At 41.0% G+C, this 27,606-nt stretch overlaps 1 protein-coding gene and 1 pseudogene across 2 annotated transcripts in view; one reads left to right on the forward strand and one right to left on the reverse strand.

Moving 5' to 3' along the window:
• Positions 1-14,638, reverse strand: part of ATP6V0D2 (ATPase H+ transporting V0 subunit d2) — a 47,855-nt gene extending 33,217 nt beyond the window's left edge. The window contains exons 1-2 of the mRNA XM_079901843.1: positions 14,404-14,638; positions 2,028-2,199 (exon numbers count right to left, since the gene is read on the reverse strand). Coding sequence (XP_079757969.1) covers positions 2,028-2,199; positions 14,404-14,533 — 302 coding nt within the window. The 5' untranslated portion in view covers positions 14,534-14,638. The remainder of the gene's footprint in view (positions 1-2,027; positions 2,200-14,403) is intronic.
• Positions 14,639-22,119: 7,481 nt separating this feature from the next.
• LOC307176379 (D-dopachrome decarboxylase-like) lies at positions 22,120-24,656 on the forward strand (annotated as a pseudogene). The gene is made up of 4 exons: positions 22,120-22,159; positions 22,336-22,457; positions 22,809-22,958; positions 24,584-24,656. The product of its transcript is annotated as a D-dopachrome decarboxylase-like (transcript).
• The last annotated feature ends 2,950 nt before the right edge of the window (positions 24,657-27,606 follow it).

Here is a 27,606-nt window from a genome sequence, read left to right on the forward strand (position 1 = left end):
TGTTGGAGTCTTTAAAAATGTCAGCATTTGTGTCTTGCCTATAAATAAAATTCTATACTATTTAGTGATAGGAGGATTGACTGCACAAACAAGGAACACAGGCACTAACAACATGTCTCAGGGACATCAGTGGTTACTTCCTGCCTGGAATTATGATCATTTCTTCTACTTGCTTATTTATGGAAATGGTACAGAACAACTGGATCACTATGTGTGAAGAACAGTTTGAGCTGGATCTCTAGTCTCATTCCTTACACCAAAATAAATTTTAGATGAATCAAAGTTTTAAATGTAAAAAATGAAACATCAACAACAACAGCAAAAAAATGGAAGAAAAGACAGGTGAGTTTATTGATGAGTTGGAGTGGAGAAGGCCTTTCTAAGCAGGACACAATAATCAAAAGATTGTACAATGAAAAGACTGCCGAATAGCTAATTAAAATTTTTCAATGTTCCTACAGCAAACAAACAATATAAAAATAAATTATATCAAACTGAGAAAATAAATTTTCTCAGAAAGGTTAACTTTCTTAATTTAAAAAGAGCTTTTATATATAAACAAAAAATGCTGAATACCTCAATGAAAAAAAAATAGACAAAGTATTTGGTCACGTAGCAAATAAAAGTATTTGATCAGGTAGCAAATACACATGACTAGTTAAGTGTGAAAAGATGTTCCCTTTTGCTAATAAAAATATATAAATTAAAGCAGAGATACAGTTTTTAACCTATTGGAAGGGCAAAACTTAAGAAGGTAGTATGTGATGTTGGTAATGGTTAGGGCTGCAGGCCTTCTCATGTGCTGTTGGGATGGTTCAACTTAGCAAATTTTGTTAAGATAAAAACGGGGCATTCCTGTTAAAAAAACAAAAAAACAAAACAAAACAAAAAAGAACGGGGCATTCGTTTGATTCATTACTCACACTGCTAGAAATTTAGCTTAGAAATAAATTCAAGACCTACACAGTAATAAGCTAGCTGCAAAACATTTTGTAATTAAAAAAAAGTTAGTTAGTTGTTAATAAATGCCTGATAAATGGAGTCATGATATGTACCAAACACGGACTTCTACGCAGTTATTTAATAAAGTATGAAATTGATGAGGATATTTCTAACAAATATTAAGTGGGAAAAAACTGATTCTGTTTGTATAAATTGAAAATGTGGGGGTAGGGTGGGTTGAGTGTGCATCAATATACATACACAATGTACATTTTTTTTTAGAAAAATAATAAGAAACTGAGAAGTACCTACATTTAGGAAATGGAACTGAGTGGGGAAGGAGGGGACATGTGGAATAAAGGGATATTTTTATTTTATGCCTTTCTCAACCAGTCGAGGCCCTGGATCTGGTAATCATAACTTTGTATATTACATCTAAATTGTATATACATGATAAACAGCTCATCCATTGCGGGCGTTTGTTCCCAGTTTGTCAGCTAAGACAACCAGAGAGGCCCAAAGTTTTGAGCGCTGGATATAATCTATTAACTGGATTAAGAAATACAATTTGCTATTGTGTAGAAGTTCAAACATTTTTTAAAAAGAAGGGTTTTCACCCTGAAAGATTGGAACCACTGGTGATGGAGAGGGATTAAAAATAAAACACATATAACTGTGATGGGAACTCCTTATGTCGTTGAAGAGGAATCAGGAAAGGGTAGGTGTGGCTTTAAGAACGATTTGTGATATTTCAACCCCACCCTGACAAGTGATCTGAAAATGTCGCATATCTACCTTCACGCAACAGCAGTACTTATTTTTTAGAATGAAAACTGAAAACACTGCTTTACACGGAGGCCATTGCCACCTATCTAATCATGTTTATAAATAAATGAAATCTATATTCTAACAGTGAAAATGCAGCTCTGTGAACTTATCAGTTGCTCAAATTTGAATGTATTCAAACTTTCAAACAGTAGAAGAGGTCTTAAGCCTCATGTCAGCCTAACACCCCACCTGTTAACTGTTCGGGGTTCTTTGCACAATCACACTGGGGAGGAGTAGGGCCTCCTGCTATCACTTACGTCATGTATGTGAAAAAGGTGCTCAGGGGCTCCAGGGAATGATTCCGGAAATACTCAAATTCTCTGCATAGCTTTTTTCTCATCTCTGTGTCAATAATGGAAACAGTAAGAGGATTTGTTTGGTTAGCCAAGAAGTTGCCATAATCAGTGGTCTGGAGATGAATTTTCAGATCTGAAATTAAATGAAACCCCAAATCAGGTTAAATTTTGAACATGCATGAATAACCTTTACAACATTAATTGAAAGTACGGTAACTTTATGACAAATGCATATTTAATTATTATCTTATTAGACCTTAACATAAGGTCTACATGTGATTTAGATTTGAGCATCAATCTCTAAAGCAATAAAAAATTCATGTTAACACAGTCTAGTACGATATAACAATTTTTAATTACCTGAAAAATTCTAGAATTATTTAGCACAGCTCAAAAGAACATAAAAGACCACCTAGTCCAGAGATTGCAAATTGGTTTTGCCTGAGCCAACTTAGTCATTTGAAAATAGTGCTAGGAAAACTGTTTGAGGATACTAAGCCTCCATCTCAGCTTGATGGAAAAGAAAAGTTTATTACTAATATTTACCATGGGTATGGGAGGGCAGCCACCAATATCCTTTGACTACAGATGAAGAAGTTGAGTTTCAGCAGGTCTAAATGGGAGTTATATAGTAGTGGAGCTTAAACTAGGAGATGGGTCTCCTTACTCTTGAATTCCAACATCATTTCCATGGGACCATGTTAGATGTCCTTTAAATGGCAATGTTTTTGGTTGCCAGATAATTTAATTGATTTCATTTATTGTCACTTCATCCTTAACAAACCATTTGTTTTCCAGTCCTACACTTCTGTTAATACTGATCCCATCTAACTCTATAGAGTTGGCCCCCTCCCCTTTTCAGATTGCTCATTATAATGTATCCTTCAGCATTAAAATAATAGTTACCAGTGATTGAGCGCTTATTGCATATCAGGCATTGTATCAAGTGTGTATTATCTCATTTACTATTCATGGCAACCCTATGAGTTAGGAATGATTTTTAGCCCCTTTTACAGATAAGGACCCTGAAGCTCAGAGAGCTTAATAGCTTGCTCAAAATCACGTTGATAAATGGACTCAAAGCCAGCCTCATATCTTAAAAGTCTGTAATTTATTGCCAATCAGTTAAATCAGATTATCAGTTGTTCTGTAAAGCCTTAATTCTGTCTGGCAGAATTATTCAATCTCACGCTGAATTTCAAAGTACTTGGATAATATTTCTAGCACAGCTCCTGTCCCAGAATATTATAAAGTCTTAATATGTTAACTCCAAAAATGCAGTTCTGCTTTCTTCGTTATATCTTTTAGTTATATCTTTTATCTTTTGGTTCCTTGTGCAGTACCCAACGTATAAGTGTTCTTAAATATCTGAATATCAAAAATGTCTTTGGGGGCTTCCCTGGTGACGCAGTGGTTGAGAGTCCGCCTGCCGATGCAGGGGACACAGGTTCGTGCCCCGGTCTGGGAAGATCCCACATGCTGCGGAGCGGCTGGGCCTGTGAGCCGTGGCCACTGAGCCTGCGCTCTGCAACGGGAGAGGCCTTAACAGTGAGAGGCCTGTGTATCGCAAAAAAAAAAAAAAAAAAAAAAAAAAAAAAAAAGTCTTTGGCACCATCTAGCACACAACTGGAGACAATATAGCATCCTGGATCTTACTGTATTTTTCATTCAAACATTTATTAAGCATCTGTTATGTGCTGTTACCACAGGAGACCCAAAATGGACAAGACATATTCCTCATCTTCAAGGAAACTCACAATCTGGTGAAGGTAGAGGCATGACAAACAGATGATGCAAACAACTAAATTCAGTGATAAAGATAAGAACCTTGATATATGGGAACATAGAAAATAAGAGCAAGATGCATAGGGATGAGAGCAAAAAAACCTAGGAGAGTTTCCAGAAGAAGGTTAAGCCAGAGGTGAGCCTTAAGGTGCTATGTAAGAGCGCAAGGAAGGCATTCCATGAATTAGTATGGGTATGGTGGGTGCAAGAAACTCAAAACAGTTTGGTGGTTTGAAGCACTTAGTAGGAGAGAAGGAGGGGTAAGAAGTGAAGACAGAGAAATAAGCAGGGGCTGTTCCCAGGAAGGCTTGATGTGACTTCCTTGATCCTGAGGATAACAGGGAGCCCCTGTGGGCTATGAACTAATTGCTCTGTAAGTTGATGGGAGGGTGGATTTGCAGTTAGGCACTCAAGTGGTTCTTGAGTCTCTGAGATTCAGCAGACAGGCATTCTTCCTCAGTGTCTGGAGTAGGTCATGCAACAGAAATGCTCTTCATCTGATTGACTGCAGAATTTAATTGCTCAATTACCTATTTAATTAAGTTAATTTAAAAAAATCATACTCTTTTGCTATGTCTTCTTTGGCTTTTATTTTGACAGTCAGACTTTTATACAGTTTGACAGTTTGCCTTCTCAGCACTGAGGAATATTTGCCAACAGAAGTGACACAAATGGTATTTCTTCCAAAACCATGGTATATTGCTCATGTGACATATGGTTCTTTTAAGCAAAATAACTTCCAAACCTTTCAGCTGCCAGTAAGATTCTGAAATTAAATGCCTCAAGTGTTTCAGGGATTCTCTGGTGGTGCAGTGGTTAAGAATCTGTCTGCCAATGCAGGGGACACAGGTTCAATCCCTTGTCCAGGAAGATCCCACATGAGGTGGAGCAACTAAGCCCGTGTGCCACAACTACTGAGCCTGCGCTCTAGAGCCCAAGAGCCACAACTACTAAGCCCGCGTGCCACAACTACTGAAGCCCGCGTGCCTAGAGCCCGTGTTCCACAACAGAGTAGCCCCCACTCCCAGCAACTAGAGAAAGCCCGAGTGCAGCAATGAAGACCCAATGCAGCCAAAAATAAATACAAAAAATAAATAAATTTATATTAAAAAAATGTCTCAAGTGTTTCAGACCCTGTAAGTAATCTTGTAATACTGTGCTTGGTGGAAAGACAGTTGAGATAGAAGGAGCCCTGTCTCACCAGCCCCAAGATGATCCAAGGGACACTTGCAATCAGATCCTAAGAAAAGCTTACGACCTGAAATATTTGCTCAGACAATATCATTATCTGTCAGTAATGACAATAATGCTTATAGTTTTAAAAATAGGATCACATATTTTTCCTCACATTTCCCTAAATGCTTATCTAAATAGGTATGTGATGAATAGAGCTTTGTGGTCAAATACATTTGGAATAAAAAGGCTTCTTAACTGCAGGAACTGAAAGCCTTTAATACATTAATTTGAATGATTTCTTTGGAAAGAGTATGGTACAGAACCTCCCAAGCCACCAGAAATCAACGGAGACACCCACAGAGCACACTTTGGAAAATTACACCCTTTTCTTATCCAGAGTAGTGTGTCAAGTGGCTTTTTTTATTCAAATGAAGAACTGTGAGATCCCTACCAACTAAATCAGTTTTATAGGTCCCAGATGTAATAACATAAAGAGAACAGATTGAGCTATTATAACAAATATCTGAGTATATCATCCAAAGTAGTGTATATGAAATGTGCCCGCATGTGTGTACACAGGGTCATAAAGTAAAAATGCATCTTCTGTGGGTTGCAGTCCACTGGGTTCAGGGAATTATCTGAGATCTCTTGGCCAGTGAGGCAGGACAACAATCTGGTTGTTACCTCTTCTTTATTAATTTGTTGGATAGGTCTTTTTTTTTTTTTTTTTTTCTGTGCAGCTTCCTGTTGATACTCTATAAAAATGAATGTCCAGATCTTTCACACTCCAGGTAGGTTATGCCAAGGAAGCACCTTCAGAGGTACCTGTGAAGGGTGCTATCTTTGAGCAGCCCCCTGCCTCTTCACCACACTCTGCTGGCACTGAACTTATGAAAGTTATTTGACCTTTCTGAACTCAGTTTCCTCATCTACAAAATAGGTATAGAAACTATGCTTTTGGGTTGTGGGGATTTTAAAAGATGATGTAGGTGAAGAGCCTTTTTTTTCCTCACTTGTACCCATCTACTTCCAAAGTAATTCGATTCAGTTGGCTAAGACTTTGATTTTTATTCTCTAAACCAGAATTTTCTTAAATAATATATTGGAATCTACCATCATATAATTACTCAGATTTTAATAAATATATCAGGATCTATAAAACCAGCCGCTTCTTCCTCAATTTTTGCTAATGTACTGCCATTCTCATGGTGATAAAACTTCAAGTCCTCTTTGATGCTTTATTAACTCCAAATCCCCTGCATTGTTCCTTAATATCTTCCTGGATTTCCTCTCCTTATATCCCCCATTTAGAATGACCATATCATAAACCTAGCTCACCATGGCAATCTCTTAATAGATTCTCCCAGACTTGTTTCTCTCCATGTATTCCATGCCTCAAAGAATATTTCCTAAGAAATATTTTGATCTTATAATGATCCTATAAGTAGCTTGGAACTACTGAGTTTTAGGCAGATTAAAAGCAACTTGCATAATATTTGCAGAGTATTTTACCACTGACAATGATTTTAATATACATTATCTCTCAATCTTAACAATAATCCCCATCTCATAGATGAAGAAACTGGGCTTCCCTGACGGCGCAGTGGTTGAGAGTCTGCCTGCCGATACAAGGGACACGGGTTCGTGCCCCGGGCCGGGAGGATCCCACATGCCGCGAAGTGGCTGGGCTCGTGAGCTATGGCCGCTGAGCCTGCGCGTCCAGAGCCTGTGCTCCGCAACGGGAGAGGCCACAACAGTGAGAGGCCCGCGTACCGCGAAAAAAACAAAACAAAACAAAACAAAAACATGGATGAAGAAACCGATGCTCAGAGAAATAACTTGTTCATGTTTTCTATGCTTACAAGTATTTGACTGAAGATTCAAACGTACCTCCTCATCCGATATTTTGAAGCTCCATAATTAGACTTTCAAGGGCCTTCAAAAAATTTCCCAACCTAAATTCTTGCCTTATTCTCCAAGTATGCTAGTATTGCAGCCAAACTGCTTTACTCCTCACCCATTTGCTTTTATTGTTTTCTATCTATAGTTCATTAATTCTTCCCAAGAACCTAGAATGTCTGGCCATATCAACTCCCCTCCACCCACCTCCTATGCCTTATCTCACTGGCATTTTCCCAACCTACTGTCTTTCAAGATTTGGTTCACTTTCAAATATATTTTCTATCTATAGGTTTAAACTCTTCTTATATTTTTAATTGTTTTATTTATAGAATGAATATTTCCAAAACAAACCAGTGCTTTTGAAGGCAAATAGAATCAGCTACTTAGAATCATATACCAAACACCATTAACCATAACCAAGAAATGGAAGGATTATTTTAGGAATTCCAAAGTCCAGCAGAAGAGGGTAAATTAATTCTTGTTGTATATACACTGCGGTTCAGGGGGTGTTCTTATGACTTCCTAGGAATTCTTATGGTTTACAGTTTACAAAACATCTTCAGAAATTTCTAACTCCCCTGGTAACTGGGAGTTAGGCCAGGGAGATACCATCTAAGCATCAGATAAGAAAGCACCATGACTAAAAGTTAGGCAGCTGGCTTAACACCCCAGAGCCAGAAAGTAGAAGAGCCAGGACTTAAACTCAAACGTGCAGACATTTCTAATGTGTATTTTCAGATTCTTACTATGTGCAAAACATAGCCTTGGGCTAGAGAAGCTAGGAGACAAAAAAGTATACGGTGTGGTTTCAACCCTTAAAAAAAAGTCTTTTTTTAAAAAAAATTCAGTTTTATTGAAGTATAACCAACAAATAAAATGGTAAGACATTTAAAGTGTACATTGTGGTGATCTGATATACATTTACATTGTGAAAGGATTCTCCCACCTAGTTAATTAACATCTCTGTCACCAGACATATTTATAGTTTCTGCCCTGAAGGCTTAAATTTAGGAGGGGATAGATTCATTTATTCATTCAGGAGGTAAGCCCTTAACTGATAATTCAGGGGACTAGATAGATAAACGAGACAAATGTCCTGCCCCAGGGTGACATACTTACGCAAATATCACAGATGCTACACAGAATTAGGTCCATTACAAGGCACAATAGAGCACAAAATTGAGAGTAATCAATTCTGTCCCAATAGGGATACAGTAGAAAAGGGTTTATAGAGAAATTGACTCGGAAGTGGAGACTTTAAAGAGGAATGGGTGTTCTCCAGGAAAGCAGGATGAATGGAATTTGTGGCTGAAGGAATAACTGTAGAAGGACAGAAGGGTTCTGAGGAAATGCTTACCAGGTAGAGATAGGACAGAGTGCTCCAGCCTTTAAACTGAGTGAAGTTTATTCTGCCTGACGAAAGTATTTTTGAACAGAAAAGTGATGGTATTGTATATGCATTTTTAATACAAGGCAGAGAAAATAAGTACTATAATTAGAGGTACAAATAATGTCTAAAGGAGCTTGGTGATAGTCCTTTGAAATAAGAGTCTTCCTTCTATATGAATTTTTTAATTTAAAAATAGGTAGTAAGGGGACTTCCCTGGTGGCACAGTGGTTAAGAATCCGCCTGCCATGCAGGGGACACGGGTCCGAGCCCTGGTCGGGGAAGATCTCACATGCCACAGAGCAACTAAGCCCGTGCGCCACAGCTACTGAGCCTGCATGCCACAACTACTGAAGCCTGTGTGCCTAGAGCCCGTGCTCCGCAACAGGAGAAGCCACCGCAATGAGAAGCCTGCACACCGCAACGAAGAGTAGCCCCTGCTCGCCACAACTAGAGAAAGCCTGCGCGCAGCAATGAAGACCCAACGCAGCCATAAATAAATAAAATTTTAAAAAAAATAGGTAGCAGGTATAAATACAGGTAAACAATGAAAGGTCTCCTACTTGTCACCTACCTATCCACCACCCCCACCACTCATTACTAGCCCCAGTAAATTACTAGTTTTAGTTTCATTTGAATCCTTTCACAGTTTCTTTGTATCAAGAAAATCATATAGAAAATATGTTTTAAATGTATCTGCCTTTTTCAGTAAAGAGTATCCGTATGCTACACAGTTCTTCCCCTTGCTTTCCTCACTTAATACGTCTCACCTATCTTTCCATATCAGTCCTCTTAGAGTGTGTGTGTGTCCTCATGCTTTTTCTTTTCTTTCTTTCTTTTTTTCTTTTCTTTCTTTCTTTTTGTAGCTGCAGAATAGCCCATTACGTGACTGTTCCATAATTTATCTAACCAGTTCCCTGCCAATGGACACTTTGTTTTTCATTTTCTGCTATTCCCAACAATGCTACATGAAGTACCAGGTCAAATGTACATGCATTTGGAATTTTGAGGCCCAACTGCTATCATTAAGGGATTCTTATTTTTTCAATATTTTTATTCTCTAGAGTTGGAGCCCTTTTAGGGCAGGGACTATTTCTTTTCCATCTTTACTTCCTCGGCTCTAAAGGGAAAGTGCTTAATATATGAATTAATTCCCATATGAAGACACAGTTGGAAAGTAATGAAGGTCATGTCCCTTGAAAAGGAAATAATTGTTCGTGAGCTATAATCACCTCCTCTCATCCCCTTCCCAAAAATGATGGCAAAGAGGACGAGGTAAATGCTGGGTCCAGAGCGCTCTTACCACACCCTGAGAGCCAGAGATCACTTTCACCATAAATTTTAGAAAAGGCTATTTCTTACTAAATTCTAAAGCTCTGAAGTATTCATTTTACTACTTTGTCCTTTTTCTGAAGAAGAAAGAATACTTAAAAAGTCTTGTTTGTAATTAAAAAAAAATCTGATGAAAGTAGCAATGTTGCCATGAAAAGACATGGAGGGTCTTCAAAGGTATGTCACTAAGTGAAAGAAGCCAGTCTACATACTGGCATGTATACTCTACATACAAAGGCTACATACATACTGTATGATTCCAATTATGTGACATTCTGGAAAAGGCCAAACTAAGGAAGCAGTAAAGTGGTCAGTGGTTGCTGGGCTGGGGGTCAGGGAGAGGGAGAATAGTCAGAGTATAGAGGAATTTTAGGGCAGTGAAAATACTATGTATAATACAATAGTGGTGGATACACGTTATCCATTTGTCCAAACCCATAGAATGTACAACACCAAGAGTGACTGAATTGTCAACTCTGGACTCTGGGTGATTACCATGTATCAGTGTAGGTTCACTGATTATAACAAATGCACCACTCTGGTACGGGATGTTGTTAAGGGGAAGGCTATGCATGTGTGGGAGTAGGGGTTATATAGGAAATCTCTGTCTTTCCTCCTTAATTTTGTTGTGAACCTACAACAGCTCTAAAAAAAGTTTTAATTAAAAAAATTAGCAGTGTTAATTCTTCTAAAGACTATTTCATGTCCCTTTAACATTATTATTTTGGTTCAAATTAATTTTAAAGAACTTGCTTTAAAAGTTACTTTTAAGAATTTTCTATGTGAATATAGCCTCCAAGCAGTACCATCGACACAGGCCATGTGAACTGGCTTCCTCTCCTGTCCCCTGGAAGGACTGAGTCACAGAGGGTCCTAGTGACTCGTTCAGGTCACTGTTAGTCAGGGTCAGGCCTTGGAGTGGATGAGTATTTCTGACCACACCCATACAATCATAAATACTAGGATTTTTCAAAGCTTTTCTGGACAATTTTCATGTTTCTCTCTTCCAAATTTACCTGAAACCTTATATGTTCCTGGTAAGTGGTTCTAAAACAACTTGTTGGTATCAGGACACTTTTCTTTTAAAGACTAGAGGACTTCAAAAGACTAAAGGCAAATATAAGCTTTGCCAAGTTAGCTTTCCTTTACAGAAAATGCTTCAACACATAATACTATCCTGACACTGTTTTACCTACTCTTCTTTACCCATAATTTGTATGGTGCATATTATGTAAGAAAGTAAACAAATCCTAAAATCCTTAACTTCTGTCTCAATGAGTGTCGTTGAGTTCTTCTCTTCATGTCTTAAGCCAGCTCGGAAGGTGGCTGGGTTTCTCTCCGTACATTCACACATGCAACAGTTGCACTGCTTTTCACAAGTGATTTATTTCGCAACATCTTATAAAATAAACAGGCAGGACAGACATTATTTTCTATATCAAAATGGAGCTGAGGGCTTCCCTGGTGGCGCAGTGGTTGAGAGTTCGCCTGCCGATGCAGGGGACACGGGTTCGTGCCCTGGTCTGGGAAGATCCCACATGCCGTGGAGCGGCTGGGCCCGTGAGCCATGGCCACTGAGCCTGTGTGTCCAGAGCCTGTGGTCTGCAATGGGAGAGGCCACAACAGTGAGAGGTCCGCGTACCACAAAAAAAAAAAAAAAAATGGAGCTGAGAGCAACATGGACCTATTCATGTATCTTCCATTCATGCTCAGGAGGCAGACATTTTAATGGAAAAGCAGATGCAGATGTCTGCATACCCCTCCCCTGACAAGGTGGTTAGATTAGTCACAGCCACTCTAAGCCTCAGAGTCCTCAACAGTTAACTGAGGAGATGAAACCCTTACTTTATTTAGATTGATTTTCTCATGCATCATTATAACCTATAGTTTGATGGCTCATATTCAATATTCCTAAGAGTCTCCGAACAGATTGGCAACAGATTCAAACACAGTTGTAAAACGAATGGTTGAAAAAAATATATATATTAATGGGAGGAAAGAAAGGTAGAAACCATGAGATACAATGACAATAAAGCAATGGTGTATATAAGAGAGTTTCTTACTCGGGGTGCAGGATGACTTCAGGTGGTCCATGACCGCCTGATGTTATATGGAAAATTCTAAATGTATGCACCTGTGTGTATTTTTCTAAGAAGTTCATTCTTCGGGTCTTCAAAAGGGTCTGAAACCTTTCCTTCTCCCCCAAACTGAAGCTGAGGGTGGTTTTTCTCTGAATTCTTTAGTGAGCTGGCTAAACCTTGCTTTGTATCATGAAGACATTTCACGTATTGTTTATGTTTAAATTTGCATTCCTCAGCCCATTTAAAAGCTAGACTGAAAACTATTGAGAATTCATTCAAATGGCTTCTCTCAGAAGCATTCATTATGCTCTGTGTTCACTAATTTTTTCTACCTTAATTTATGCTGATTTTATATATATGATTAACATTCTCCGGACACCAAACTCCTAATTAAATATGCTGAAGTGATTTAGGATTTGAGATTATATTGCAATTATTTGTAGCCAACAGAATTAGTTATCATCTACAAGATTTGTCTAGCTGTTTCCATTGCTAATGAAAGGAGAGGGTCTCCCTCAACTTGGGCAGTTCTGCCTTAACTCTGGCTCTAACTGGTCAGAACCATAAGGTGACCTCAGGAACATCGGCCCTACTTGAGAAGCTTGCAAAGTCACCTCTGAGTTTTTGTTTTATTTTGCCTTCTAATACTCTTCCTGGCAGTCTTGATCCTTAGTGCTTTCTTGTTTTTTCTAGAATAATCTAGAAGTTTTAAAGCACCCTATTATTGACATTATTATATTAATTTTATAAGCATGTTTCAAAGTAAACAAATGTAGTGTTTTTAATAATAAAAATACTATATATTTAAATGTGAAATCTTTGGTAAGCCTTTGAAAATACTGTAGCTTAAAGATAATTTCCAGGGACTTCCCTGGTATTCCAGTGGTTGAGAATCCATCTTGCAATGCAGGGGATGCTTGTTCAATCCCTGGTTGGGGAACTAAGGTCCCACACGCAGCAGGGCAACTAAGCCTTTGTGCCGCAACTACTGAGCCCATGTGCTCTGCAGTCTGTGTGCCACAACTAGAGAGAAGCACACATACCACAACTAAGACCCCACGCAGCCAAAAAAATAATAAATAAATAAATATTTAAAATAAATAATTTTTTTTAAGAAAAAGATAATTTCCAGAATTGGGGGGGGGGGGAATGAGGAGACGGATACGAAGTGTTGATTATACAAGATGAATAAGTCCTAGAAATCTACTGTAGCGCTCTACTGTACAGCATAGAGCCTGTAGTTTACATACACACACACACACACACACACACACACACACACACACATACACACACACACACACACAGTAATAACAGAGGGCAGGAGGAAACCTCTGGAGGTGATGGATGGGTTTATGGCATAGATTGTGGTGATTTCCCAGGTGTATTCCTATCTCTAAACTCATCAGGTTGTATACGTTAAATATATACAGCTTTTTGCATGTCAATCATACCTCATAAAGTGGTTAAAAGAAAGAGATCATTTCCATTTGTAGAGTGCTTCACAGTTCTTAACACATTCTCTCATGTCCTGCCTTATTTATTTCTCCAAACAACTCAGCAAAGCAGGCGTTACCAACAAGTTTTACAAATAAGGAATCAGGCTCAGAGGCTTTCAGCCCCAAGTCACCTACCTATTCTTGGCAGAGGTCGAAGTCAGGACTTTTGAATCTAGGATGGCCTCACCACATACCATGCCTCTTGATTTTTTTCTTAAGCTCCATTAAAGACAAACCTCAAATATGCATACTCTCGTGTTAATAGATACTGGTAAGTAGAATAGAATAAAATTCTCTAGACCAAGGTTTAGGGTATTATTATTATTTTTTTTGGCCATGGATCCCTGGACAGTTTGGTGATATCCTTCTCCAGATAATATTTATAAATATGTAGAACGAGGGACTTCCCTGGTGACGCAGTGGCTGGGAATCTGCCTGCCAATGTAGGTGACACGGGTTTGAGCCCTGGTCCGGGAAGATCCCACATGCCGTGGAGCAACTAAGCCCGTGAGCCACAACTACTGAGCCCACATGCCACAACTACTGAAGCCCACGTGCCTAGAGCCAGGGCTCCGCAACAAGAGAAGCCACCGCAATAAAAAGCCCACTCACAGCAACGAAGAGTAACCCCCGCTCGCTGCAGCTAGAGAAAGCCTACATGCAGCAACGAAGACCCAAGGCAGCCAAAAATAAATAAATAAATAAATATGTAGAACGAAAATACATAGTATTACAAAGGAAACCAAATATTTTAAAATATAGCTATTAAGATATTTTAAAATGTGCAATAACATGATTCTTTATTAAGATATTAAATATCAAGGATGAGTGCAATATCTAGTATAATTTTGAAATAGTGAAAACATAAATGATATCTCAATGTATCTGTAAGAACTGTATGAGGATATGAAAACACTGAATTTCTGTTTGTGACAAAGTACTAACCGCCGTGATTTGTTGCCTACATTCATAATGAAAGGAAATGCTACATTTTACTTAGAGAATACTGAAAATAGAGGTGTAATATTTTTTCCTCGTCCAAGTTCATTGACCCCTGAAGTCTGGACCCTGGGCCTAAGAACCCGCCCTGGACTCCCAGGCCCCTGGTCCATGCTTCCAGTGGGCAGCATCAATCCCTTTTTTCCTTTTTAAACGGCGAGAAGAGCGGCGCTTACCTTCCAGGGTCTCACACTGGACCAGGTTGATGTAGTCCCGCTGGGTCAGGAGGCCGGCTTTGCATCCTCGGACCAGGCCCTCCAGGTAGCCATGGTCCGCGTTGAAGTACAGCTCGGCGCCCTCAAGCATGGGGGAAGCGGTCGCGGCCGGGAGAGGCTGAAAACAGCTCTGCGTCCCTGGCAGACCCCGAGGACGTGCACCAGTCTGGAAAGAGTGCTAGCAGTTCTCCGGAGTTACCGGGAAGCGATCTCTCAGCTGATAGTCGGGGTTTCGTGACTAGTTTCCTCCGCTTTCAGTGGCTTTCAACATCGCCTGCCCAGCCCTGTTTTTACATCAACAGTGAATCAGCTAGATAACCCGAGTGCACCCGGGAGCAAACCCTTGCTGGGAGAGGAGGGTCGTGAGAAGGCGGGGGGCAGGGCTCTTTCCCTGCGAGAGCAAATGGCCCCTTCCCCGCTTTGCTATTGGAACCCTTGCTACAGCAGAATGTTGTGTAAACATTCCTTCCCCATCTGAGCTTCTGAGCTTTCAATTGTAAATTACATTTGTCCTAAGTGTCCTGAGGACTATCAATAAGAAGAAAGAGAGGACTTCTTTTTTTTTAATTAACTTATATGTAAATAGAGCAAACGTGAGCAGGCAGTTTGGAGAACCCTGAGAAGCTAATTCATCAGCACCGTGTTTGTAAAACCAGTGACTAGTAATGCCTTAACCTGGTCAAAGGTTCGTAGCTGCTTCCCTCCCTGCCCCCCAGTCGTTAGAGGCAGAGACCAGAAAACAATCCTGGGAGCTGATACACAGTGTTGTGATTCTTAATAATAAGCCACTACCTTTGCAAAATCTGACCCTTTACAAGGCGCTCGTCATTTTCTTTTTCCCATTTGGATCTCAGGATACTCAGACGAGTATCTGGACTGATAGTATTATTACTCAAATCACAAATAAGGAACCAGCTCTCAGAAGTCGGGAGGCAGCTCAAAATGCACAGCTTAATTAAGCCAGGACGTAATTGTGGTTTCATGCTCCCAAAAGGAATGCTTGTTCTCCCTTACACTTAGCTCTAAAATTGTATCAAATATCCTGAACACTATTTTACATATGTAGTATTTCACTTTCATACATATTGTGTCAAATTCTTAATTGAAGTTAAGGTGCCAGAAATTCTCCAGTCTCTTCTCAGTATTTCCAAGACTGTGAGCCATGTGGCAGAGCACTTCTCCCGGGTTCCCTTACCCTGCTACTCTCCGCCCAGGTGCCTCTTCCCAATAAAATCTTTTGCTTTGTCAGTACGTGTGTCTCCTCGGACAATCCATTTCCGAGTATTAGACAAGAGCTCACTTTCTGGCCCTGGAAGGGGCCCGTCCCCCTTCCTGTTACAGTTACATTGTGAATTGCAAAAAATTTGAAGAAATAGTCTTTCAGTATTCAAAAAACTGTTTTATTCAGCAAAGAAGCCACACACATTACATATGACTTCATTGTTTCATTTTTGTCCTACTCATTAATGTAAATAAAAATATCAACCAACAGTCACTGGAACTATACTTGTTTGTCAATTGCAACCATAGGTTGGCTACAGATTCTAGAGTTGAACAAAGATAAATGAAAGCATACTGTGAAAATCAATGAAATATATGGGATTTGTAAGAAAGAGTATTATTTTATTGTTATTTGTAAATTGGGTAATATGCATCCTTTATATCATAAAATTTATGATAAACATATATACATATTTTGGGGAGAGAGCCAGTTGTTAAATATTTAGAGCACAACACAGTCTTCATAGTTTTGCTGAGAACTAGCCCTGAATGTCCACATGCTCAAAAAAGAATGGATTTTGTGTGAGTGTGTGCGAAAAACTTCAGTTTGCCATGTTTTATATTTATAAGCAGACAAGTTCCAATGTTTCTTTAAAATGATAGACATCTACTTTCTCCACTATTATGAAATTAGTGGATGAAGCAGGCAAAGTATTTCCTTTTCTTCACATTACTCTTCTAACCTAGCAAAAGCAAAAATGTCTCATTCCTGCTGCAGGTACCTATCAAAAATGAGATCAAACTCATGGGATATGAGAAGAAACGCAGCACAGTGACAATAATCTGGAGCTTCTTTGTAAATGAGTCCTTCTTGTGAAAATGTAATAAAAATGTTCATTTCAGTGTTTAAACTACCAATGATGTTTAGGAGAGTGGGCTTTGGAGTGCGACAGAGTATGAGTTTAAATGACTTCCTCTCTCTGAGTGCCAGTGTTTTCATGTGTAAAATGAAGATAATAACACTCACCTCAGTTTGTTGTAAATATTAAATGAGATACAATCCTTAATATGCTTAGCAGGTGTGGGCTTGTGTGCTAAGAAGCTACTGCAATGGCTTCCCTTCTTCCTCCTGTTACTACAAACTGTAATCCTAATTCTTTAACTACACGGAGTTCCTGAAAGCCAGGAAGAGTATCTTATCATCTTTCTGTCTCTCAAGTGCCTAGTAGCATGCCTTGAGGGCGGGCAGAGACTCAAATAGCTGTTTGCTGGATAAAATTGCTCTTACAGAGTCTTTAGTTCCACGTTTCTCTAGGAAACACTATATTTGGTAATTGTATCCAAAGAATGAAGGTATTGTGGTTTTGTAGCATGCTATACAAATATATGTATATGTGTATGTATGCTTATCTATGTAGAATATTTAGGACTTATTACAAATTTCTGTCAATTTTAAGAGCTCCCAAGAGTCATTAGCTTCGTAGCCATTCCCAGCCAAACAGTCCCTCGGAGTGTCTTTAGAGGCAGTGTTGTGTAGGATACAGTGCTGTGTAGGCCCTCTACACAGTGTTGTGTAGGCCCCCTGGAGTGGGCCCAGGATGCCATACTCAGTGACAAAGTCAAAGGCCAAGTCAAAGTCCTTTTCTAAAGCTATCAGCACTTCAAACAAATAAACTTTAAACCCTTTTATTATGGGACATTTCAAGCATATATAAATGGAAACAATACTTTATAATTAACCCCCATGTATCCATCACCCTGCTTCAATAATTATTCACTCACGGCCAGTCTTAGTTCAGCTTTACCAGGGATCACGAAGGTTTTTCCCCATAGGGCCAAATAGTAAATATTTTAGCCTTTGTGGACCATACAGTCTCTGTTGCGACTACTCAACTCTGCCTTTGTAGCAAGAAAGCAGTCATAGATCACATAAACAAATGAGCCTGACTGTATTCCAATAAAATTTTATTTACCAAAAACATTGGATTTCCCTGGTAGTCCAGTGGTTAAGAATCCGCCTTCCAATGTAGGGGACATGGGTTCGATCCCTGGTTGGGAAACTAAGGTCCCACATGCTGTGGGGCAACTAAGACCACGCACTCTGGAGCCCTCCCGCCAAAACTAGAGAGAAGCCCACGTGCCGCAACTAAGACCCGATCAGCCAAATAAATAAATAAATATTTAAACAAACAAACAAAACAGGTGGTGGGCCAGATTTGGTCTGGGCCATCGTTTTTGGCCCTGCTCTATAACATTGCCTACTTCCTCCCTATCCTTAATTATTTACAAGTAAATCCAAGATATCATTTTTTATCTATAAATATTTCAGTTATCTCTAAAAGATAAAAATCCTTTAACAATAATATAATATTGTTACATATACTGTATTATATATTATAATATAATCATGACTCCATTGTACTTGAAGTTATTCCTTAATATTATTTTTTTATTTTTATTTATTATTATTTTTTTTTTGCGGTACGTGGGCCTCTCACTGTTGTGGCCTCTCCCGTTGCGGAGCACAGGCTCTGGAGGCGCAGGCTCAGCGGCCATGGCTCACGGGCCCAGCCGCTCCACGGCATGTGGGATCTTCCCAGACCAGGGCACAAACCCGTGTCCCCTGCATCAGCAGGCTGACTCTCAATCACTGCACCACCAGGGAAGCCCTATTCCTTAATATTAAATATCCAGTTAATGTTCAAATTTTCTCAGCATAATTTTTTTTACACTTGGCTTGTTGGAATGAGGAGACATTATAATTGGGTTACATGCCTCTTAACTTTCTTTTAGGTACGCCTTCCCTCCCTCTAGCCCTGCTTTTTGTTTAAGACACTTGGTCTCAGGTTCTGGAGAGTTTTTCACAGTTTGGAATTTGCTGATTACATTCTGAGGTGTCACTGAACTTGTTGGTCTATCTCCTGTTATTCCTATAAGTTGGTAGTTAAATCTGGCCACTAGATCCCTTTCATGTTAGATTTTTTTGCAAGAACACTTAACAGCAGTCTTGAATGCTTCCATCAGGATGCATGTAACGTATCTCTTTTTTTTTTTTATGTCAGATGCCATTTATGATTACCACTTAGGTCCACTGTTTCATTCAGTCACAAAATGATTATATTTTAGTTTATCATTCCTTCTTCATTTATTAGCTGGAGAACTATATAAAAAGAGACTTTTCAACAACTGTTGGTTACCCTAGTTTACATTTCATATAAGAAAGCAGGATAAAGGCTCAACTCGTTCCATTTACTTACTAGTTTTCCAAATGACAAGTTGGCTCTTAGCATCCTCCAAAAGTGACCAATAAGGGTTGTTTTTCAAAATAAAAAATATTATTATTAACATATGGATTTAAGCATAGTCATCCTGTTTTCTGATATAACCCCAGTAGTCTGACAAATTCCTTGCTTTCTGTAGACAGGCTGTTCCCTACTCATTTTGTTCAATTTTTACCCTGACCTGGAATTGGCTATTTCTCCAAGGAGCTCTGGTTTAACATTGTAGTTCTTAATGAGATTTCGCAGAAAGGCAAAGTCTCCGCACTGGAGTGGGCAGTTCAATTAGTGGTCTGATAGCCCCGCGCTGCTCACTGGAAGCTAAGGTCAGTACATGAAGGTGGCTGATTTCTAAGAGCACATGTGCCCAGTAGAAACAGTGCCTTTGTAGATGGGTTTGTGGTTACCTCTCCTTAACTGTTTTCTCCAGTACTTAAGTTTTCTGGTTAGAACATATCAAAACAGAACAAACCTCCCATATCAGTCCAAAAAAACACATCATGCTGAAAAATTGAGTTTTAAAGCCACATGAACTTAAATTCCGTGTACGTTCTTCAAGTGATTAAAGTGGGCTACAGTGAGAAAACCCAGAAAGCATGTGACTGAATTCAGGACAAGAACACTGCAGGCAAAGCAAGACTGCTCCCTTGACATTGATTCGAAACAGCTATCACATTGCTCAGCCAGAGTGTGTGTACTCCCGGTTAACTCCTTTCTTATAAGCCAGAGTGTTTGCCAACTGTCATCAGCATCACTGACTTTCTGGGCCACTTCAGCATGAAGGATCTCTCGTCTGAGGTTAAAAGTGGGACCATTTATGCTTTGTTGGTTTTGGATAATTTAAAGTTTTAAGGGTGTTTTAATATTTTCTTCTTGCTAAAGAGAATACTAAAAGTACTTCACATGTTGGCTGGTGATGAAATCTGTTTTGTCAGGGATTTGTAATGTGCTGTTTGCCTTAATGATTCAGTTTTTATACTTTATCAAAATTATATTTTTGCTTTTATATGTTAATTAAGGCTGGACCTGATACAGTATGTGTCTTCCTTCATAATAGCTTATTGTTCTTCAGTGACCCTATTTAATTTCTTACCACAAAATCTGTTCTAGGGCAAAAAATTTAATCTGATTAGAAAAGTACAAAAAACAATCATCACTCATAATACTTAGATAAAATATTTATGTAAGTATAACTCTAAAGCAAAGGTAAAAAGTTCAAAACCCTGGGCTTCCCTGGTGGTGCAGTGGTTGAGAATCTGCCTGCTAATGCAGGGGACACGGGTTCGAGCCCTGGTCTGGGAGGATCCCACAGGCCGCCGAGCAACTAGGCCCGTGAGCCACAACTACTGAGCCTACGGATCTGGAGCCTGTGCTCTGCAACAAGAGAGGCCGCGATAGTGAGAGGCCCGCGCACCGCGATGAAGAGTGGCCCCTGCTTGCCACAACTAGAGAAAGTCCTCACACAGAAACGAAGACACAACACAGCAAAAAAATAAATTAATTAATAAACTCCTGGGGCTTCCCTGGTGGTGCAGTGGTTGAGAGTCTGCCTGCCAATGCAGGGGACACGGGTTCGTGCCCCGGTCCGGGAAGATCCCACATGCCGCGGAGCGGCTGGGCCCGTGAGCCATGGCCGCTGAGCCTGCGCGTCCAGAGCCTGTGCTCCGCAACGGGAGAGGCCACAACAGTGAGAGGCCCGCGTGCCGCAATTAAAAAAAGACCAAAAAACCCCTTCTACCCACAACATCAAAAAAAAAAAAAAAAAAGGTCAAAATCCTGTTTATTTAAAAAGATTAGGGGCAGTAATTTACTTTAATCCAAATTCTATATTCTGGCTTGCAGAGAAACGAATATCTACCTGAGAAAGATGATTATTTTCCCTCATATTTTGTTTAGTCTTTATCGTTTTCTGCTCTGCTTACCAGGGCAATGCATACTTTTTGCAAAAATGTTAACTATTACAGCAATGCATGATATGAAAGTCCCTCTAAAACCACTCTGAAGAGATAACCACTAACAATAGTTTGGGGAACATTGAAAGAATGTTATTTAAACTCCAAGATATTTGCTGCTCATGGTGCCAGGATTAATTTTTCAAAGGGTCATTTTGGTTTTGAACCACAAGGGGTCATCATAACATTACAGCAAGCACCTTTTCACTTAATTTACCCGGCAAAGAACAATTCAACAGAGTAAATCTGAAGGCTTTATTCAACAATTCATGAACAAGGAAGCATCCCATCTGGTAACTACAAGAGCACTCCCAGGAGTGGTACAGGCAGAAGGTTTTTATAGAAAGAAGGGTGGGGAGAGGAAGTCATTAGTAAAAGAAAAGAAAGGATTATTTTGGGCCAGGACAACTTATTTTTGGAGGGAAGAGACCCAGAGGGTTTTATCATGCAGCATGCGTCTTCTTCCTTTGGGATGGGGGGTGGGGGTGGGGTGGGGAGAAGGCCAACATGCTGACTAGAAAATTCCAACTGCGTGATTAAGATTACATTTCTGAGGCAGGTTGAAACTGCAGTTAGGTTAGCTATGAAATCTAGGTGGTATCATGGGCTTTAGCAAAAGTGGTGCTGTTTGGGGCCTGTGGTTTTTCTCTTTAACATACATTACCTATAAACTTTTCATTTAAAAAACTCGCACTGCAGCTTCCACAAGTGACTTCCTGTTGTATATGTTAGATGTTTTTGGACATCTCATTAAGTGCCAAGGTATTCTCCTACTTCCTCTCTCTTGAAGGCTCACCAAACCATCACTGGTCTTCACCATAATGCAAGCCCTTCTTTTCTTCCTCCTAAATAGCAATTTTTTAAAAATGTTTTCATCTGTTATTTCACAGTCTGGTTCCATTTACCCTACATGTTCACTGCAACTTTTCTTGTTTTAAGGGCCTGTAAACAAAAAGAACAGAGTGTCTGTTGTTTATCATCCAGTTACACAAAGGGATAGGTTGCACTGCAGTTACCCACCGACTCTATGCCCTGAATTTGCAGTCACCCACTGACTGTACGCCCTGAATTCAGGGAATTCAGGATGGCAAAAACAGGATGAAGCATTCTGTGTTTAGGATTACCGTCCCTAGATGGTTAAGATGCATATCTAAGGAAGAATTTCAGTGACTCCAGATTCTTGCACCTTCCCATACATAGAAAAGCGCTAAACTCATTGACGTGAGATGTCTGCTTCTGTGATTAGCAATAATTTCTTACCAACATGTAAGCATGACTACATGTATTCCCCAGCCCCAAATTCATATTTATACTGGCTCTTCCCCTACCTCTTCAGAGCAGTACCTCAGAGCTATCTGAGAGGCTGTCTCCAGGCTATAGTCCTCAATAAGGTTCCCAAATAAAATAAAATTGAGCTTTCTCCGCTGCTGCCCTTCGCACAGCTTCCCGCTGGACTCGGCAGTTCGTTGAACTGCACACGAACTTGCCCGCCGGCCGCGTGCCCGCGGGCCCGGAGAAGCGGCTGTGCGCGGCCACTGCTGCCACCCTGGGCAAGCCTGAGGACGTGAGCATGGGCCGGGGAGCACGGGGTGGGAGGAGGTTGACTGACCTGGGTCGGAATCTGTCCCCGCCCCGGCTTCCCAACCGTGAGCCCAACCCTTCCGCGCCCGCCCGCCCCGCCGCCCGCCGAGTCTGACCTCCAGCTCTCTGTGACCCCGCGGCCCCACATCCGTTCCGTGTCGCCTTGCCCAGTCAGGACCCCGACGTGACCTCCAGTAACCCCGGCCGGTGCCCCCAGCTTTAATCCCTTGGGGCCCGCGCATCTCCACCCCGCGCTCCCGCACTCCACGCGCCCCGGTCCTCAGCTCGATCCCGGCCTACGCCGGCTTCAGGTTAAGCTTTCGTGTCCCTGCAGCGCGTGAACTTGACGGTGCGGTCTGGCCTGGCCACAGCGGTGAACGACTTGGCGGATCCCGGCGCGCAGCTGCTGGTCTCCTCCATCGGTGTGATGGGCACACCGCCTCTTCGAGTTCCTTACCAAGGAGCTGGAGCTGGCCCAGGACTGGTGCTTAGGGGCAGGGAGAGGACCCTCTTGGGACTGCTGCGCGGCCGGGAGCAGGGATCCCACCTCAGGCCCCTCCTAAGTTTGGGGAAAAAATAAATTTCTCACCCTGTGCAAGAAGGATCTGGTGCCCCAGGGCCCATTGACCCCTTGCCCCCCCACCCTCCGTGGTGCAGCCACTTTCAGAGTGGTGGTGGAATTGAATGAATTCCTGGCTCTGCAGTGGTTCCTGTGACACCTGGGTAAGGTGTGGCCTCTTGGACCTCAGTGTTTCCATCTGTGAAGTGGGAAGGCTGTCTTTAACCACTCCCTGGGGGCACTGCATGGGATGGCACTATACCGTACTTGCCCTGGCACCTGGCAGGGTGGGATGTTGTTACCCTGACAAAACCAAAGCCAGTTATCATCTGCCTTCAGACTTCTCCACATCTTAGGAAAACAGGAGTAATTTTCTAGAACTTCTCCAAGCAGGTCAGGAGGAATTTTGGGTATGTTCTGAGGCTGGGACTTTTGGGTCCCATGTAAGGTTCCCAGGAGGGCCACGGAGTAGTGGAAAGAGCATTGGACTGAATGTCTGGAGACCTGGGTTCTGGGTCCCGAGCAGCTGGGGGATCCAGACAAACCCGGAAATGAACCATCTCTGGTTTGTACCCTTCTCTTCTGTGAATAGAGAGGCATGGATTAAATGATTCCCAAGAAGCCCCTACGGCTCCCAAACCTAGGATTCTGTGGCAAGGTTAACATTTCTTCCCGGGTGAAAAATATTCCTGAGCCAAGTCCATGCCTACGAAGTACTAAGTGCATGAGAAGCTTGAAAGAACCTTCCAGAATGGAGCCTTCATTGGCCCAGAAAGGCTGGTGAAGAATGGTCACTTCCGGGGCGGGAGAGGGCTCAGACCTGGTCCTCAAGCTGGGGAGCGATAATAATTCTAACAATGATAAGTAATGCGTAATTTACCACATGCCAGATACTCGATAGGTAACTCACATGCATGATTCCATTTGATCCTTAGAAGTTTTGTCCCCGTGTCCACACCCCTCATGCGGACATGCCATCCCCATGAGGTAGATACCTCCATTATGCCTATTTACAGATGGGAAAACTGAGGTTGTCACATATACCTCCTTGGCCCCAGGTTATCCCAAGTATCCTGTTTCTTCACAAATAACTTCCTGTCACTTCTGTGAGAGAGGCACACTCACTCCACAGATATTATGGGGGTGGGGGTGGGGGTGGGAGTCACCCTGTGCTTGGCCTTCTTAAGCCAGGCTTTGCGAAAACAGGTGGCTGGAGCACTGCACATGTCCCCAGGGGGCCTGCGGTTTGGAAGAGAGAGGGTTCCCCTGTGAGCCCACAGACGGCATACAGTGACCATGGAGGCTGCCGTGTTGAGAGTCTGTCCTGGGAGGGTGATGATGATGTGCAGTCACCATCCCATCCCTGACATGCCCACTGCCCTGTTGGGGGTTGTTGGGAGAGCATTAATGGGGTGAGGCAGGCTTGCAAAATGCCTGGGGGCTAAGGCAGGCTGGCCTGGGAGCCCATGGTGGGTGTGCATGTCTCCGGGTCTTGGAATGTGAGGCATTAACCCAGGAGCTGATGACATCTTTTTCTCTGTCCCCTGAAGGATCATTATCTGCTTTCTTCCCCTGGATCCCAGGCAGATTGGCAAGAATGGGACAGTTGTGACTTTTTTGTGATTGGCATGGAGGGTGTCCAAGGCATCTGTGAGCTGGCAGCCCCTTCCAGAGAGGTCTCCTGGCAGAGTGAGGGCCTGGTGGATACCAGCTTCTGGCACCCCCATGTGCAGACATGCCTGTGACCTGTCAGTTCTCTTCCCCATCCTCATGGCAAATAAACGAAGAGAGCTTTGTCTCTCAAACATGAAAAACTAAAAAATAAAATAAAATAAACCTGAAACTTAGTGCTCTTAAGCTGTGTGTGTGTGTGTGTGTGTGTGTGTGTGTGTGTGTGTGTTTCCTTTTCAGTCGACAGTTTCATAAGAGATGTTCTGTGGGGGTAAAGAAAAGCTCTGTGAAAAAACAGGTTAGATAGTACATCCCACCCTGGACAAAGTGCATGTTAACATACTGAAGTCGCTGGGCGGTCCTTTGGTGATCAGAGCCACTTAACTTTAAAACAGCATTTTCCAAACAATTGATTGGACAAAGACTCCCTTCGTTTGGGCAATTAATGTCTTTAACAACCTGAAGAAGTAGTATTCTTTGGAATAGTATTTGAGAAATTCTGATTTATAACATTAATTTTAAAAAGCTATAAAACTCGTATATCATACTATTGTATAAATATTCACGTTTCACTTGAAGAAATTATATATTTTTGAATTCACATGTATTTTATAATGTAATAACCTTACAATGTTTTCTTCTGCCCTCCAAATGTTTCTCATTTTTATTTTTTTCTGTCTATTTATTTATTCATTTTCGGCTGCATTAGGTCTTCGTTGCTTCACCAGGCTTTCTCTAGTTGTGGCTTTCTCTACTCTTCATTGCAGTGCGCGGGCTTCTCACTGCGGTGGTTTCTCTTGGAGCACGGGCTTTAAGCGTGCAGGCTTCAGTAGCTGTGGCACCGGGCTCAGTAGTTGTGGCTCATGGGCTCTAGAGAACAGGCTCAGGAGTTGTAGTGCACGGGCTTAGTTCCTTGGCGGCATGTGGGGTCTTCCCGGACCTGGGCTCGAACCCGTGTCCCCTACATTGGCAGGCGATTCTTAACCACTGCACCACCAGGGAAGCCCTATTTTTTTCTATCTTGATGGCAGAGATCCCAGGACCTGTCTTGCTACAGCAGTAAGCTTGTGTGGTAATTACATGAACTAATGATGGAAAATTCACCAGTGGGAATAATAAATGGCATTGTTATGCTGAGAATACTGTTTCTATTAGAAAATATGAACTAAGAAAAATGAATTGTTAGGTAGAAAGGTGATTTTACATTATTATAGAGGTCATTATTATACATTATATTTACATTATTAAAGATGTCACAGAAGAAAGATTTGTAATCAGAGAGAGTTTTATACAAACAAACCTTATAGTCTTAGAATAGGAAGGGATATTATCAGAGATAATTTGATAGAATGTCATACCAACTGAAGAAATAAGGAGGAATTCGTGGCTTTTTGTGTCTAATCATTAAAGAATCTGAAAAAGAAATTTCTTGATTTAAGAGTTCTCCAAATGCTACATATAATAGAATTGTAAAACATATTGAAAATTATAAAGAACTTAGGAACATCAAAAACAGCCTTCTTACCTCAAAGAAAGGGAGACCCAACTTCAAAAAGTTAAGTAATTTTTTTTAAAAACAGAAGTTACAAATCAGTAATTGCAGATCTGGAGATAAAACAAAGATATTCTGACTCTAGGTTTATGATTAATTCTACTATTTAAAAAGTGATTTATAAACTATTCATAGTTTTATACAAATATGAGGTTATTACTGGAGTGACCTTAGAGCTGTATTCTGAAATGGGATTATTCTTTAGGAGGGAAATACCTGTACTTCTCCATTTCAACCACTAGATAGCAGGCTACTGAATAAAACACAATATGGGATTTCATAGGTCTAGAGTGGTAAATAGGGTCAATGAGAAGAATGGGAAATTGCAAAGTCACAAAAGACAGGAAGTTATAAAGATTTGGATGAGTTGGTATTTACTTGAGGAGAATGAGGCCGAAACTTTCCCCTACTTCTAACACAGTGAGAGCCAGGTCTAATGACTCTTGAACCCTGAGATATAATTTGCTTTGATGATCTCAAATGGGTAGAAAATGAGAAACTGTTCAATCAAAAGTACAAAGGCTGGGCTTCCCTGGTGGTGCAGTGGTTGAGAGTCCGCCTGCCGATGCAGGGTATAGGGTTCGTGCCCCCTTCCGGGAAGATCCCACATGCCGTGGAGCGGCTAGGCCTGTGAGCCATGGCCGCTGAGCCTGAGCATCCGGAGCCTGTGCTCCGCAACGGGGAGAGGCCACAACAGTGAGAGGCCTGCGTACTGCAAAAAAAAAAAAAAACAGAGGCTGATTACACAGTGCATTTCAACATCACAGTGTATCCAAAGTAGGAGTCCTGTGTGAGTTCGATGCAAAAGGCAGAAACAATAAAGGAAAAAATTAAAAGACTTCTCTCAAATATTTAAAATATCTGTGTTGAAGGGGATGGTGGTGGCTCATCCCATGTCCACCACACAGTGGGACTGAATATTCAATAACAAAAGAATATTTAATTAAATTGTGGAATATCTACACGATGGAATGCTGGTTAGCCACTTAAAATCATCTTTTAGATATTTTTTTTTGACACGGGAAATAAGGATACTGATCGGTGGAAAAAAATTACATTGAATTATATATACCATGATATTTTTAGGAAATAACAATATACAAATATGAAAATAAAGGTATTTTATATACGTCCATAAATTAAAGTTATTATTAACAGTCAACTTTCTTTTTGTGTTTTCAAAAAGGTTGTGCTAATCACGTATTACCTCTGAAATTGGAAAACAACAAAACTAAACATTAACAGAAGGGTTGGTAAAACACCTCCTTTGCCATAATCAGTACCTGATGCTCCCCTGCTGTCCACTGTCCAAGCCATTCAGAGCTTGCCCAGCGCTCTCGCTCCCTCTCT

The sequence above is a fragment of the Stenella coeruleoalba genome (genome assembly GCF_951394435.1).
Source record: "Stenella coeruleoalba genome assembly, chromosome: 17".
NCBI classification, from domain to species: Eukaryota; Metazoa; Chordata; class Mammalia; order Artiodactyla; family Delphinidae; genus Stenella; species Stenella coeruleoalba.